The sequence below is a fragment of the Bactrocera dorsalis genome, chromosome 4 (assembly GCF_023373825.1).
Source record: "Bactrocera dorsalis isolate Fly_Bdor chromosome 4, ASM2337382v1, whole genome shotgun sequence".
Classification (NCBI taxonomy): Eukaryota; Metazoa; Arthropoda; class Insecta; order Diptera; family Tephritidae; genus Bactrocera; species Bactrocera dorsalis.
This window is the reverse complement of record NC_064306.1, coordinates 64,582,069-64,597,533: the sequence shown is the minus strand read 5'-3', so window position 1 is coordinate 64,597,533 and position 15,465 is coordinate 64,582,069. Positions and strand designations below refer to the sequence as shown.

The 15,465-nt window shown below is 34.8% G+C and overlaps 1 protein-coding gene across 6 annotated transcripts in view; it reads right to left on the bottom strand.

The window, feature by feature from the left end:
* LOC105225177 (programmed cell death protein 4) overlaps positions 1 to 15,465 on the bottom strand; it is a 42,133-nt gene that overhangs the window by 3,637 nt on the left and 23,031 nt on the right. For all 6 annotated transcript variants that reach the window (XM_049456423.1, XM_049456421.1, XM_019989861.3 and 3 more), the window contains exons 2-4: positions 13,803 to 14,956; positions 13,259 to 13,686; positions 12,974 to 13,113 (exon numbers count right to left, since the gene is read on the bottom strand). In XM_049456423.1, the coding sequence (XP_049312380.1) occupies positions 12,974 to 13,113; positions 13,259 to 13,686; positions 13,803 to 14,607 (1,373 nt within the window). In that variant the 5' untranslated portion in view covers positions 14,608 to 14,956. The remainder of the gene's footprint in view (positions 1 to 12,973; positions 13,114 to 13,258; positions 13,687 to 13,802; positions 14,957 to 15,465) is intronic.

Here is a 15,465-nt window from a genome sequence, read left to right as displayed (position 1 = left end):
TTGGTACCTTTGGGCGAACTTTTCAGCTTCTTGTTGCTGTGAAACCGCTTTGTCGCCGAATTTGTGCAGTGCAATGACTAACCGGTAACGCAGTAGCAAGAAGAAAAGCATAGCGCAGCGACCCAAATCGATTGCAAGTTTTACCCTCCAGTTTGCTGCACCAGTAAACACCGCAGTAAGCAGCACAGCAATTTATCACACCATTGATTTATTGGAAACGCTAAAAATTGCAGCACAAAAGGTCTTCCAAAATGGAGAAACATATTTAAGGGGTTATATCCACTTGTAATTTTCAAAAAATCGATTTTTTTTTTTATTTTTTGAATGTATGTACATATATTCAAGAATATTCTCTGAAAATTTCAAATCGATCCGACAATTAGTGTCGGAGATATGAGCGTATTACTAAGAACGTTTCCGAGCGTTCGAAAGTAGGCGGAGCACGTAAATCGTAAATCGTTCCCGAAACTTTAAACGCGTTTATCTCAAAACCGTGTTTTCAGAGTCGGTGAGCAAAATTTCTCCGAAACCGCTAAACCGATCGGTTTGAAATTTTCACACGACTTACTCAGATATATTTTTCAGGTAATGATCGAAGGAATAAGAATTTGGACAATAATTTCGATTTTTTAAGCCACTTTGAAGTGAAAAATTTTCATGAAAAACTGAATTTTTTTTTTGAACCGTCGCCATTTTGTCAAAAATCAAAATTTTGACTAGACCTTCGATCATTACCTGTATTTATTTATCACAAAACTAAATATTTTTGGTTTTCAGATAATTTGGACCAGAGATATCTTGCTCACCGCCAAGCACCTTTTTTTGGACGTCTCTCCGCAGATCATCTACAGGATCTAGGAAATCCAATATTTTTTTAAATAAACCGCTGATTTGTAAAGTACATTAAATTCTGTTTAAGTACATTTTTTTCATTAATGTATAAAATGCCTCTTTGGAAAAAATTCACACAAAAAAACGCGTTTTTTCTGCCTCGCACGTGGATCTAACCCTTAATCAGGCACTTAAAAGCTTCGCTATGTGCTGGCTGGGATTACAGGAGACACACCCGTTGTTTCGTGTTGTTCTTTTTGGTGGTGGCGATCGCTGTAATCAATTATTTTGCCATTTTTCAAAAAAATAGGATGCAAGAGAGAAAAGTTCACTGAACTCTATTGGTTTACAAGACCAATGAACAAGTTTGCGTTATGTATTATATATCTATATTATTTCCTTTAACTCCGATTGGAGCGTTATATGGCTTATAACAAGTGTATGAAAAATTGGTTTAAGCGTTGGCATGCTTGTATTGGCTCAACAGCCTATTTTGAAGGCGATTTGTATTAAAATACATTACAATATTTTTTTGTCAATCCGGGTCAAATTTGATCAGATGGTATATGTATGTATGTTCAAACCGATTATGAAAAAGGTATAAAAGTTAGTTTAGGAAAAAACTAGTTTTTCGGACATGTCTAGTTAAATTTTATACCGCTAACCACAAAAAAAAACTTTAGTGGAGACACACGCTCGCAGGATGGGGCTGACGATCGAGAATACTACAGGAAATGTGTAAAGCATGGCACCAGGGAAACAATGGAGCATCTCTTGTACACTTGTCCTGCACGCTGTAAGCATCTGAGGTCCCCACCAGTGTATGCGTGGCTCATTGGCGTACCAGATTAAGCTAACCCAACCTAACCACAAAAACAACATTGTTGCATAACCTTAGCTAACCTCATAACCACAAAATGTATGTGAAAAATTCAAATAACCAAATGCATGTAAAGCTTTCTGAGAATTTGGATCTTATGACGTGTGTAGTATTATACTAAATACTCGCTCACTCCTCTGCGCACCGTCTTCTATCATTCTTCTGGCAAAAAACCAAAACATTTTTCGTGTTCTTGCATTTTTAAATGTTTCAATAAATCTTTTGTTATTATTATTGTTTATATTTGCTTGTGTAGGCGTATTCAGTGAACGAGATTTCATTGACATTATTTACAAGTTCCCCTCACACCTACTCTTTTAGGTCTGGGTGGGTCTTAGGTTGCAGCAAAAAGCTACACGTGTGGCACATTTTCAATAAAATTTATTTACATACATACATACATATATACAAAAAGCAAAAAAAAAGTATTGATGCAGATAAAAATATCTTAAAATGGGGTTATCACTCGGTATATAAATAATGGCAGAGTAAGCGTATATAATTAACAAAAAAAAAACAAGTTTATCAAACCTATTAAAGAATATTAAGTAATTCATTTTAAATTTCCGATATTTCGTTAATGCAATCTTACGAACAATTAAAATTTAAAAATATTTTAAATAAAAAAAAATTTAAAAGGTTAAAAAAAAAATTTTAGTTAAAAAAAAATTTAAAAGATTAAAATAAAAAAAGTTAAAAACACATAAATAAAATTAAAACAATGAATAAAAAATAAAAAAAATTTACACATGTTGTATTTCAATTAAAAAAATATTATTTTCATTTTGTTTTACTTTTTTTATAATTTTTTATCGTCGTTTGTTTTGGATTTTTTGGTTGTTCTTTGTTATTTATATTTTTTTAAATGAATTAAAAAAAATTTAAATTAAAACAACATAACAATATATTTTTTTTTTATTAAAAAAATTGAAATACAACATAAATTAAGAAAAATGTAATTTTGATTTTGTTTTATTTTTAGTTTTTTTTTTATTATTAAAATTTCTGTATTTATACTTTTTAATGAATAATGAAAAATTTGAGTTTTTTGGTAGATTTTTTTAAATTTATTTATATCTTTTTCAAATGAATTAATAAATAAAATTTATAAAACAAAAAATTAAAAAAATAAAATAAAAAAAAAAATAAAAAAAAATAAAAATAAAAATAAAAAAAAAAATAAAAAGACAAAAATTAAAAAAAAAAAAAAAAAAAAAAAAATTAAAAAAAAAATTTAAAAAAAAAAATTAAAACGAAACCAAAAATTAAAAAATAAATAAAAATTAAAAATAGGTACCACAGTTTTTGAATGTAGAAAAATCTAAACAGTTTGTTTTTGACCGCAATTCGTTTCATTCAAGAGATTTAATAATTGTTTACATGAAACGAATTTATAAATTAAAACTGAATATTTTATTCCTAAGAAAAAAAATAGCCTAACGATTAATGGTGTCCATTCACTTCTCAACCTACGACAAAAAACTGTCGAGATACCTATAAAGCAGTAAGCGACCTCTGTGAATGGCAATGTGATCATTTTTTCAAACAATTGCCACGAAAATATCTCAAAAAAGTCCAAAAAAAATCAATAATATCAAAAACTCAAAAATTTTTCTCAAATTTGTGACGATTTTCTTACTGCATGTACTATATAAATATAATAAATTCCAATAAATACAATATAATGAATATAACACGAATTCATTTAATCAACAAACAGCGCTAACAGAATATACAAACATATGAAGGAGTGCTTTATATTATTGTTCGATTTTCAACACGTAGTCGTAAACACACCTGCCACGATCGGCGATGTAAAAAATAAGTTCGAAATGTCAACAATATTACAACATTTCACTCGGCAATGTGAACAGCATTAAGTAATTTTGCAATCAAAAGCAAATAAAAAAAATATATAAATAAATGCATTATTAATAGCAAACATGCGTTGAAAATGACGATAAACGATAAACGCATAATAAATAAACAGAGTTGCAAGTTGCAACTGAAGTGCCAAAGAGCAATAGCCTGAATCAAGGCGAATTGCATTGGGCAATGCAAGCAAAGCAACAAAAGCACTTAACGCACACAAAACTAAACATATAATGATATATGTAAATACATAAGTATGTATATCAAATACAAATGTATATAGCAACAGTAGCGTTAAAGCAACGGCAAATGCACTCTCTATAGCTGCAAGCAGCAGTGGAGAGCTTTCAGCTGCACTTTGCATGTGCGCGCGTGTGGAGACGTTAAATAAACGACACTGTGTCGACGACAACTGTAAAAAAGTGGGAGTGGCACAACAACAACCACAACGTTTATTTCAGCTAGCAGCTGCACCACCTCTGCCCACCCAACAGCCATCAACTGCCAACTGCAGTCGCATTAAAAGCTTTGGTGCGCGTTCTCTCTCCAGCAACTTGCACGCTCACACACTTGCACTTTTTTTCTCTAGTCGAACCTAAAAATACCGCAATTCGTGCATGTATGCATTGTGTGCGGTGCTGGGCAGTGCAGTGGAGGTTTTTGTTTAAAATGCGCTGGGCTGCATGCCGGCGGTCTGTTGTTTGCCGCCAAGCGCTCATCGCTGCTGGAGGGTGTTGCATTCGTACAAATCATACGAAAAGCTTGCGGAGCGATCTTGAACCACATGCAGGTTGTTGCACCTCATAAAAAGCTTCTTCGCACACACGAAATAAAATAATATTACACGAGTTGGAAGGTATGTGTGTGTTTATTGCTTGTCACTTGGGCAACGACGTGGCAAAGTTTGCAAGTTATTGCTTTGACATTTTGAATTTGAAAAAATGTTTGTTAGATAAAAATATCGAAAATAATTTAAAAATGGGTATTTTTATATATTATTTTTTAGGGTTTAAAAAATATGTGACAAGCTTAACTTAAAATTTTTTTTCTGACCTTCAATTTTTCTGTTTATTTTCGGTTTTTCATATTAAAATTGAAAAATAAAAACAATAATAATAATAATTTTGTGTGGTTAGGTTGCTATCTTTCTTTTAAACTAAACAAAATTAATTATTGATTTTATAAAAATAGTATTATTTATAACATAAACACAATTTATTTCCTTTTTATGAATATTTATGATATTCTGTTAATAACAAATGCATACAAACACACACATTTCATCAGCACTGGTTTTAATTAATACAGCAACAAAACTTATGAGTGGTCAATGGAGGCAAACACGAGCGTATAAATAATGTAATAAATCAGACAACGATAAAACTGCTACAATTAAAAATTATGATTTAATTGAAATTAATGGGCAGACATTTTAATAACTCACTGTCATATGAACAAAAAAAACAAAAGTGTTCGATTACTAAAAATAAAAAGAATAAGTAGGAAGAAGATAACAAAACTAGTCTCAGAGAATGATTGTGAATTTTTAAGTTTTTTTTCGCAATTTCAGTTTGCAATTCAAGATTCCAAAGGAACCATAACCTTACTTTAATGGGTTCAGGTAAAAAGAAACTCATTATTTTTTCCACTAATTGGCTTTAGTAAACTGTATTTACTTGTATACGGCGTTGGAAGGATAAGACTGCACTAAAAAGAGACAGTGATTGAGCAGTCGCCAAAGTCTATGAAGTATGGGTATCACACAAGTTAACGTAAAAAAACCCGCATGGAGCTAATTTTTATCTAGGCATCGGTGCTGAGTCGCCAGTTTTCTAGAAACGGACTGCTTTGGGCAATAGAAGGGGAGTTGTGCTCCATCAGAACAACGAGCCAATGCACGCACATCGATAGGGAGTTACCAGAAGCTGCGGAAGCTTGCTCAGGAGGTCCCAATGCATTCACCTTATAGACCGGACCTGGCGCCAATTAATTACTACCTAATCCTGCTGGTGCGAATGATTTTGTGACGGAAAAATCGCCTCAAGAGAAGCTTATAAAAATCGCATGTGCCAAATGTTTGCTAGTAGAGGGACGATGGTTTCTATGAGTGGAATTATAAAATTACCTTCAAAATGGCAACAATTTATCGAACAAAACAGTACATGTTTCATCTAAGTTGTATCATTCCAATTATGCTAAAAAAAAGGCTTCATTACATGTCAAATCTTTCACTAAGCGGTATTTGAGTTTCGAAAGATTCCAAGTTTCCAATCAGTCGGTTCTTCACAAGCGGAACGTACCCGAATTTTTATACTCTCGCAACAAAGTTGCTAAAGAGAGTATTATAGTTTTGTTCACATAACGGTTGTTTGTAAGTCCTAAAACTAAAAGAGTCAGATATAGGGTTATATGTATATACCAAAGTGATCAGGGTGACGAGTAGAGTTGAAATCCGGATGTCTGTCTGTCCGTCCGTCCGTCTGTCCGTCCGTCCGTGCAAGCTGTAACTTGAGTAAAAATTGAGATATCGTGATGAAACTTGGTACACGTATTTCTTGGCTCCATAGGAAGGTTAAGTTCGAAGATGGGCAAAATCGGCCCACTGCCACGCCCACAAAATGGCGGAAACCGAAAACCTATAAAGTGTCATAACTAAGCCATAAATAAAGGTATTAAAGTGAAATTTGGCACGAAGGATCGCATTAGGGAGGGGCATATTTGGACGTAATTTTTTTTGGAAAGTGGGCGTGGCCCCGCCCCCTACTAAGTTTTTTGTATATATCTCGGAAACTACTATAGCTATGTCAACCAAACTCTATAGGGTTGTTTCTTTCAGGCATTTCCATATACAGGAAGAAATCGGATAATAACCGCGCCCACCTCCCATACAAAGGTTATGTTGAAAGTCACTAAAAGTGCGTTAACCGACTAACAAAAAACCTTAGAAACACTAAATTTTACCGAAGAAATGGCAAAAGGAAGCTGCACTCAGGCTTCTTTTAAAAATTGAAAATGGGCGTGGCGTCGCCCACTTATGGACCAAAAACCGTATCTCAGGAACTACTCGACCGATTTCAATGAAATTCGGTATATAATACTTTTTTAACACCCTGATGACATGTACGAAATATGGAGGAAATCGGTTCACAAACACGCCTTCTTCCAATATAACGCTATTTTGAATTCTATCTGATGCCTTCTCTGTATAGTACAATATATACATTAGGAACCAAAATAGAAAAATATTTAAATGACGGATAATGAAATCTCGATTATCACTTTATCATGCGAGAGTATAAAATGTTCGGTGACACCCGAACTTAGCCCTTCCTTACTTGTTAATCTAGGCATCATTATTAACTAATAAATAATTGTGTAGAGTTTAATATCTGAGATTCCAGATTTATTTGATTTCTATTATGAGGATGGAACCATGTGTAGAAGTTCACACAAATGAGGAAAGTTCTCTGAGCGCAATTCATTTGCGAGTGGCCAGAAACGATTCTTTTACATTTGGCTCAAGCTGGTACTAATTCCGTTCTTAGACCAAGTATCCTATGAGTACCAAAAAACATCCGTTTGAAGGCGAGCTAAAGTGAGAAGGCGAAATATTCCTTCCCTTGGGTTGTGTGTTGGGTTTAGGAACCCATGCCACGTAAATATAACTCCCCCAATGAAAAGGAAACCACAGCCTTGGATGAGAGACCCAGCTTTTAATGACGACCACTGCAAACGTATTAAGAATTACGATTTGAGGGCATGCACTTGGAAGAAGAATGACTAACAACGGCGATGTCTTCAGCGAACGCTTTGCAAACTTTGGATAATTGAAAACTTTCTTCTTATAAAGTCCAGCATCCAATAGCAATCGAGTTAAACTTGCAGGGAAGACTTTATGGAATAACACCAAGGCACAGATCAAAATGAATATAGAAATTGAATTTTATTTTACATATATGTCAGACGAGTAAGTTCAAGTCAAGAAGTCTCCTCAAGTTTTGGCGAAACGAAAGTAAAAAAAAAAATATTTATCAATAGTTTAATAAATAAATGGATTTTAATTACACTTATTTTGTTTAGTTTTAATCGAATAATAATCAAATTTTAAGCCAAGTGGCGACGGGCGACTGATTTAAAACCGGTTATAAAAAAGGGATTAAATTAGCTGTGAATGATTGATTATTGCCACCATAGCAATCTGTATACAATTTTATACAATCTACATATGTACTCAAATTGTATATAGATATACATAAACACATACAAATATATAAGTTAGAACATACACTATATATGTACATAAATCAGTGCCACACCAGGCAGCTTTGACAATTGAGTGATAAACCGGCAAAATTACGGGTAAACACAAGCCATAAACAAGAATTCTGCAGACACCAATACATACATATAGGCGCACAGGCTTGTTTGTTTTTAAAATAAGCACGCACACACTTAAATATAAGCGAATAATTCACTTATATACATTATGTGGATGTACGTATACATATGTATATAAGGTGGGTATTTGTTGGGACAACTTGTAGGTATGTATGTATATCTAGAATTGCGCTGGCTTTCTGTGCCGTGCCAGCTAAGGCGAAGCTAGCAGAGTCAGATAGCAAATGAAAGTCATAACAAAAATTGCGCAGTAGAAAATTCAATATATAAACGTGCTCGAGGCAGTATAATGCAAATAAACAAAAGCTATAGCGAGTAGGAAAACAAAATGAAAAATAAAGTAAAGGGTGATTTTTTAAGAGCTTGATAACTTTTTTTAAAAAAAAAACGCATAAAATTTGCAAAATCTCATCGGTTCTTTATTTGAAACGTTAGATTGGTTCATGACATTTACTTTTTGAAGATAATTTCATTTAAATGTTGACCGCGGCTGCGTCTTAGGTGGTCCATTCGGAAAGTCCAATTTTGGGCAACTTTTTCGAGCATTTCGGCCGGAATAGCCCGAATTTCTTCGGAAATGTTGTCTTCCAAAGCTGGAATAGTTGCTGGCTTATTTCTGTAGACTTTAGACTTGACGTAGCCCCACAAAAAATAGTCTAAAGGCGTTAAATCGCATGATCTTGGTGGCCAACTTACGGGTCCATTTCTTGAGATGAATTGTTGTCCGAAGTTTTCCCTCAAAATGGCCATAGAATCGCGAGCTGTGTGGCATGTAGCGCCATCTTGTTGAAACCACATGTCAACCAAGTTCAGTTCTTCCATTTTTGGCAACAAAAAGTTTGTTAGCATCGAACGATAGCGATCGCCATTCACCGTAACGTTGCGTCCAACAGCATCTTTGAAAAAATACGGTCCAATGATTCCACCAGCGTACAAACCACACCAAACAGTGCATTTTTCGGGATGCATGGGCAGTTCTTGAACGGCTTCTGGTTGCTCTTCACCCCAAATGCGGCAATTTTGCTTATTTACGTAGCCATTCAACCAGAAATGAGCCTCATCGCTGAACAAAATTTGTCGATAAAAACGAAACGAAACACATTTCGAACCGAACACTGATTTTGGTAATAAAATTCAATGATTTGCAAGCGTTGCTCGTTAGTAAGTCTATTCATGATGAAATGTCAAAGCATACTGAGCATCTTTCTCTTTGACACCATGTCTGAAATCCCACGTGATCTGTCAAATACTAATGCATGAAAATCCTAACCTCAAAAAAATCACCCGTTATAAATGAAAATAAAAATGTATAAAAATGAAAATAAAAATGTATAAAAATGAAAATAAAAAGTAAGCGTAAAAGAAAATAAATATATTCAAAAAAGAAAGAAAAAATATTTTTGTATAAGCTGAAAGTAAAAAAAAAATAAAAGCTATAATTGTTCAAACAAGACGAACCAGTTGCGTCGTGACGAGTTGGAACAAATGGAGGCCAAACGAATGAACGAACGACGAGAACGAGTCAACAATGATGGCAACAAATAGCCGGCAAAAAGTATGTATGAATGTGTGCAGAAAAAGTACACAATGATTATGCAATCGCTGCGATAATAATAACAACGACAAGAAACAATGTGTATAATTTTGTACATAAATACACAATTATATATGTAAATACATATATACGTACATACATATTTAGCTCTTTTGCTATTTGGCTGCGAAAACGACGGAGAAAACTTAAACACGACGAAAAGCAACAATGACTTCGGTTGTGTTAATTTTTAAATAGCAAAAATATTTTAAACTACTAAATAGTTCTATTTATGCAAGTGTGCTAGACCACAACAAATTATGCCTTCAGATCTGTTATGTAAGCCAGCTATAATTGCTTGAAAGCTCTATTAAAATAATATTTGTGTGTATGTTCGCACAGAATTCGGTATGCGGTGCTCGGAATGAGCAAAATGATCGAAAGCAAAAAGCCGGCCGGCCGGCGAATGCAAGCGTATAATGTTCATCCATGTAAACACGTATTTATATTTACTTTCATTGCGCTAGTATTTCTATTATCTTTTTCATACATAAAGGGTGATTTTTTAAGAGCTTGATAACTTTTTTTAAAAAAAAAAAACGCATAAAATTTGCAAAATCTCATCGGTTCTTTATTTGAAACGTTAGATTGGTTCATGACATTTACTTTTTGAAGATAATTTCATTTAAATGTTAACCGCGGCTGCGTCTTAGGTGGTCCATTCGGAAAGTCCAATTTTGGGCAACTTTTTCGAGCATTTCGGCCGGAATAGCCCGAATTTCTTCGGAAATGTTGTCTTCCAAAGCTGGAATAGTTGCTGGCTTATTTCTGTAGACTTTAGACTTGACGTAGCCCCACAAAAAATAGTCTAAAGGCGTTAAATCGCATGATCTTGGTGGCCAACTTACGGGTCCATTTCTTGAGATGAATTGTTGTCCGAAGTTTTCCCTCAAAATGGCCATAGAATCGCGAGCTGTGTGGCATGTAGCGCCATCTTGTTGAAACCACATGTCAACCAAGTTCAGTTCTTCCATTTTTGGCAACAAAAAGTTTGTTAGCATCGAACGATAGCGATCGCCATTCACCGTAACGTTGCGTCCAACAGCATCTTTGAAAAAATACGGTCCAATGATTCCAGCAGCGTACAAACCACACCAAACAGTGCATTTTTCGGGATGCATGGGCAGTTCTTGAACGGCTTCTGGTTGCTCTTCACCCCAAATGCGGCAATTTTGCTTATTTACGTAGCCATTCAACCAGAAATGAGCCTCATCGCTGAACAAAACGCGCGCGCGAAACACATTTCGAACCGAACACTGATTTTGGTAATAAAATTCAATGATTTGCAAGCGTTGCTCGTTAGTAAGTCTATTCATGATGAAATTTCAAAGCATACTGAGCATCTTTCTCTTTGACACCATGTCTGAAATCCCACGTGATCTGTCAAATACTAATGCATGAAAATCCTAACCTCAAAAAAATCACCCGTTATAAAACAGGTGCATGATGTTTGTGAACTAAAGCGGCACGGCGATGCCTATAAACAAAGCGCTAATTTACATTTGCTCACTATACAACAAAAAAAAAATAATAATAAAGACAAAATTAGAAAATAGTCATTTGTTCAGTAGTTATATTAGAACGGAATATGAGAATGTGGAGAATTTCTTTTTGTACAAAGGGATTTGAATTTGTTCAACTAAAAAAAAAATTATAATAAATAAATTACGAGTTTTCGTAGCAATTTTAAAAAAGAACTGAAATTAAATTTATCGCGGAATAAAATGGAATTAATATCAAGAATATAGGGTGATTCCGAATATCTTTTAAACTCTCAAAAGTTATTTAAGAACATTAAAAAGAATAATCGAAATTTGGTGGAAAGGTTGCTGAGAAAGGTCTAAAAGTACCTGTATTTTAAACCCTTCCGCTTCGTACATCATTTGATCAAATTTGATCCGGACTGGTCCATTTAAAAATTTTCTTTCGACACATTTATTTTCTCTATATTCCAATTAGTGTGTGTTTGGCAGTTGTTTGTTTACAAATACAATAATGATATGCATTAAAAGGCGTAAAAATGTTTTTTTTAGTCAGTCCGGGTCAAATTTGATCATATGGTACTTTTGGTACACAATTAATTTTGGAAATGATATAAAAATCACTACATATTTTTTTTTTACTTTATATGCATATGGCTTAAATAATTTAATGATTTTGTTCAAGAAAGAAAATTAGAGGAAAAACAATGTAATTTTTGGCATTTAAAGCTGAATCAATTATCAAAGACAGTTAATAAAATGAAATATAGTGAAAATTATATATTTCTGGTTATGATCTGCAATATTACTCTTGAATTTGATAAGCCAGCAAAATTTTATGATACACATTGTAATAATTTATAATATAATTTATTCTGGCAATAATTAAGAAGCTAATTGAAAAACAATATTTATTATATACAAAACCTTTGATTGATTTGATAATTACCTACCAAAACTTTTTGTTTTTATGAGATTTTCATATCATAATAAAAAAAAATTGTATTTATAGACATGTTATATAACGTCAATAACTGTCTATCAAAACAAAGCAAAGAACTGTCTGAGCTAAAAAAATTTCCAACAACCCTCACTTTCGCCAATACAATTAGTGGAAGCAAACAAAAAACCAAATACACATTACAATGTTTAAAAAATCGACTTTTTCCAAAACTACGTTCTTAACCGCTTATATTTTTATTACTACAAGATAATGTAACTACAATTTATGGGCAGACATCAAAGAGCAGCGAGTTGGAAAAATCAAAAAATAAACCTAATATATGGCATAATACCGCTAGATTATAAATGTGTACAAAAATAGCAGCTGTATTTGTCAGTTTGCTCATTTCAAGTATGTAGGTCAACGAATTTGTTGCTAAACACTTTTGTACAAATATACCCTGCCGAGAAAATATGGAAAAACGCCAACTAGAAACACATTATATTAACTAATACTGTTTGAAAAATTCAGTAAGCATAAATTTTGCTCGTTTAATAAAAACAAAAAGCTTGTTGAGGTTATGTATTAATTTTGAGACTTCGAATTTCGATTTTTCTAAACAATTTACTTTATATTTCCTACCGGGTATAGGTATAAATAAACTACATATGTATGCAAGCACTGATAACGAATGGAATAGTTAAATAGTGGTGCGGCCTATATTGTTATCACCTGTATATAACAGATGTGAAAATACCCACTTTATAACTTTGTATACTGACACTCTGCGAGAGCCAGTAAGTCTAAATATAAACTGAAATTTGCAGCTTTGATATTGTTGCCAATTTTTTATAAGTGCAATAAAGCCTCAGCTGAAACCACAAGAGCCTACCACTAATTTATATTTAAGTAGTAATTTACAATTAAATATATGTATATATAAATACTTAACACGTGTGGATTTGTAGACTTACCTAGAGGGCATATTACTTAAAATCTTATCGGTTATAAAACCAGCACGATTGCAACGCTCTACGAAGCGATCTAATATTATATATGCAAGTGGCACATCCAAGACAATATCAGCCATGTCGTCAAAAACGCGCAGGAAACCCTGTGTCAAAGAAAGAAAGAAAAAATAATTACATTCACAAAATGAATTATCTTCAATACATAAAAATTTTTAAAAATATTTTGATATAAAAATGACTAGCACTAGTACATAAAAACTGATAGTTTGCACTCTGCATTTTACGCACCTGCTCCATACCGGCTGGCAATACCAAGCATGCCTCATCCAACGACTTGAGTAGCTCACACATGGCCTCCTCGGTGGTCTGGCTAAGGGATTCGAGTGTCATGACAATGGCTTCATACACCAATTCATGATGGAAATGTGGTACTTCGAGTGCGCGTAGACAACGATGTGCCTCTTGTATGTCGCGTGACGACAAATACTCTTTTAGCAGCAATGTCATCTCCTTGGTGATGGTCTTGACTGGTCGCAGTGGCCCACCCATGCCCCAGACATTGTCCAAATGTGCCCAACCCTGTTTCATGTGTAGTAGGGTGTCAGCACGGCGTATAGCAGCGGCAGCGTGTTGACTTTGTGCATCGAGATCAGTCGGCTTTGTGACGAATTTGGGTGGGAGGCAGTCATCGGCGACGGCACGTGCAAGGAAATTGCCTACAAGTGCAAAACAATAATGTGAATGCAAGCAATTGCAACAAAATTGCAACACTGTGTAGACAAAAGCCAACATGACGCTAGTCGCAATTGGTGTGACCACCTCTTTTACTTACCTAGTATGGTAGGCGCGTCCGGTGTGTCCAACGTCAAGTCTGGTAAATTTTCGAGTAAAATTTCAAAACCTTTCTCGATATCCTTGGCGGTTATGACACGTCCATACAAATCGGATATCAATACCGATGTCATTTCACGCTGCGAATCCTTATGATCCATTGAGATCTCAACCACAACGCTTGTCACATATGGTCGCAGCGGACCGGTAAGTATCTCGTCAAAGCTCACAGCCACCTCATGGGTATCGCCGTGCTCATAATACTCCAATACAATTGGTTCAGCCAATTTGAAGAATTCTTCCGGTGTCACCTCCGGAATAACTTCACGCAATTCGATGTTCTTATCATTACATTCACTATCGTAGTTGGGATCATTCTCATCTTCGTACACTTCCTCGAGCGCTTCCGAACCCGGCAAACCCCAAACACCTTTACCGCCGGCACCACCTTTCTTTGGCAAGCCACGTCCGTGGCCGTTGCGTGAACGACGACTATTCTTCCAGCGACGATGTGGCACAACATAACTGCCGGTGGTGCCATTGAGTGCAGCAGCAATCGCTGCACTGGCAGCACCATTCGTCTCGCCACGACTATTTTGTCTTTGTATAAGACGTTTGGCTTTGCGTTTGATGCGATCATGTCCATCGCCGACGGGTAACGGCTTCTTCATCAGGCCATTCAAACTCTTCGCCGAATCAGATGAGCCATTTAGCTCCACAGCCTGCACTTCCTCGTTGAGCTCACGTTCCACGGAACTCTCACGTGAGTCCGCATTGCCGTTTTGTTGGGCGGTTTCGATATCCATTTCGTTTAATATTAGTTTACTAATGCTCTCTTAAATTCGCCTGAGTTCAGTACGTTAATTTTTAGTTATATGGTATTTATTTACGTATTTTGTGTTAGATGAATATATATGCAGTTAGGCTCCGATGTCACACAATTTCTATACGGCAAACAATGTGCACTCACTCACTCAAGTATACAACACGCTTATGGATGGACTTGTACTTTTCAAGCAGGTGCTTAGAAAACAGTTAATTTATAATAATAGTATGCGCTTAAAGGTGGAGTTTGCAAAAGCTGCAATGGTATTAGTAACCTCACAACCTCCAAAACCTTTAGGGCTTCACAACGGGCGTATTAGGAATCCAGCGCTGTAAAGATAAGAACATTAAAAAAAATTAGTTCGATGAAAATTAAAAAAAGGGATTTTTAAGTTCTAATTAATTTGAGATACTAAAAAGCATCTGATCAAATTCGACCCGAACTGACATCTTCTTGCATCTTCCAAATTTCGGGATCTCTTCAATTGAAAGACCCGAACATATTTATATATGTAGATACCAAAAATTACACTTTCAAAAACTAATTTTTGGGAATTCTAACCTAAAACTTGAAAAAATCACTAAATAAAATTAACTGCTTTATGACCTTAGAATGCAACAGTTCTTTCACACTACGACCTTAACTTGCTACAAACCAGTCAACAATTGCATAGCGTAAATACTTAATACGCTGATAAAGGCCAAACTCTAAATGCAAATATGTTTGCAAGTGCACTAGAAAGCCGCGTTCAATGCACCGAGAACAAATCGTGAAACCAGCCAACCAATCCGGACTATCAAATGATTTCCACCGTCATTTGATACGCCGAACACGTCAA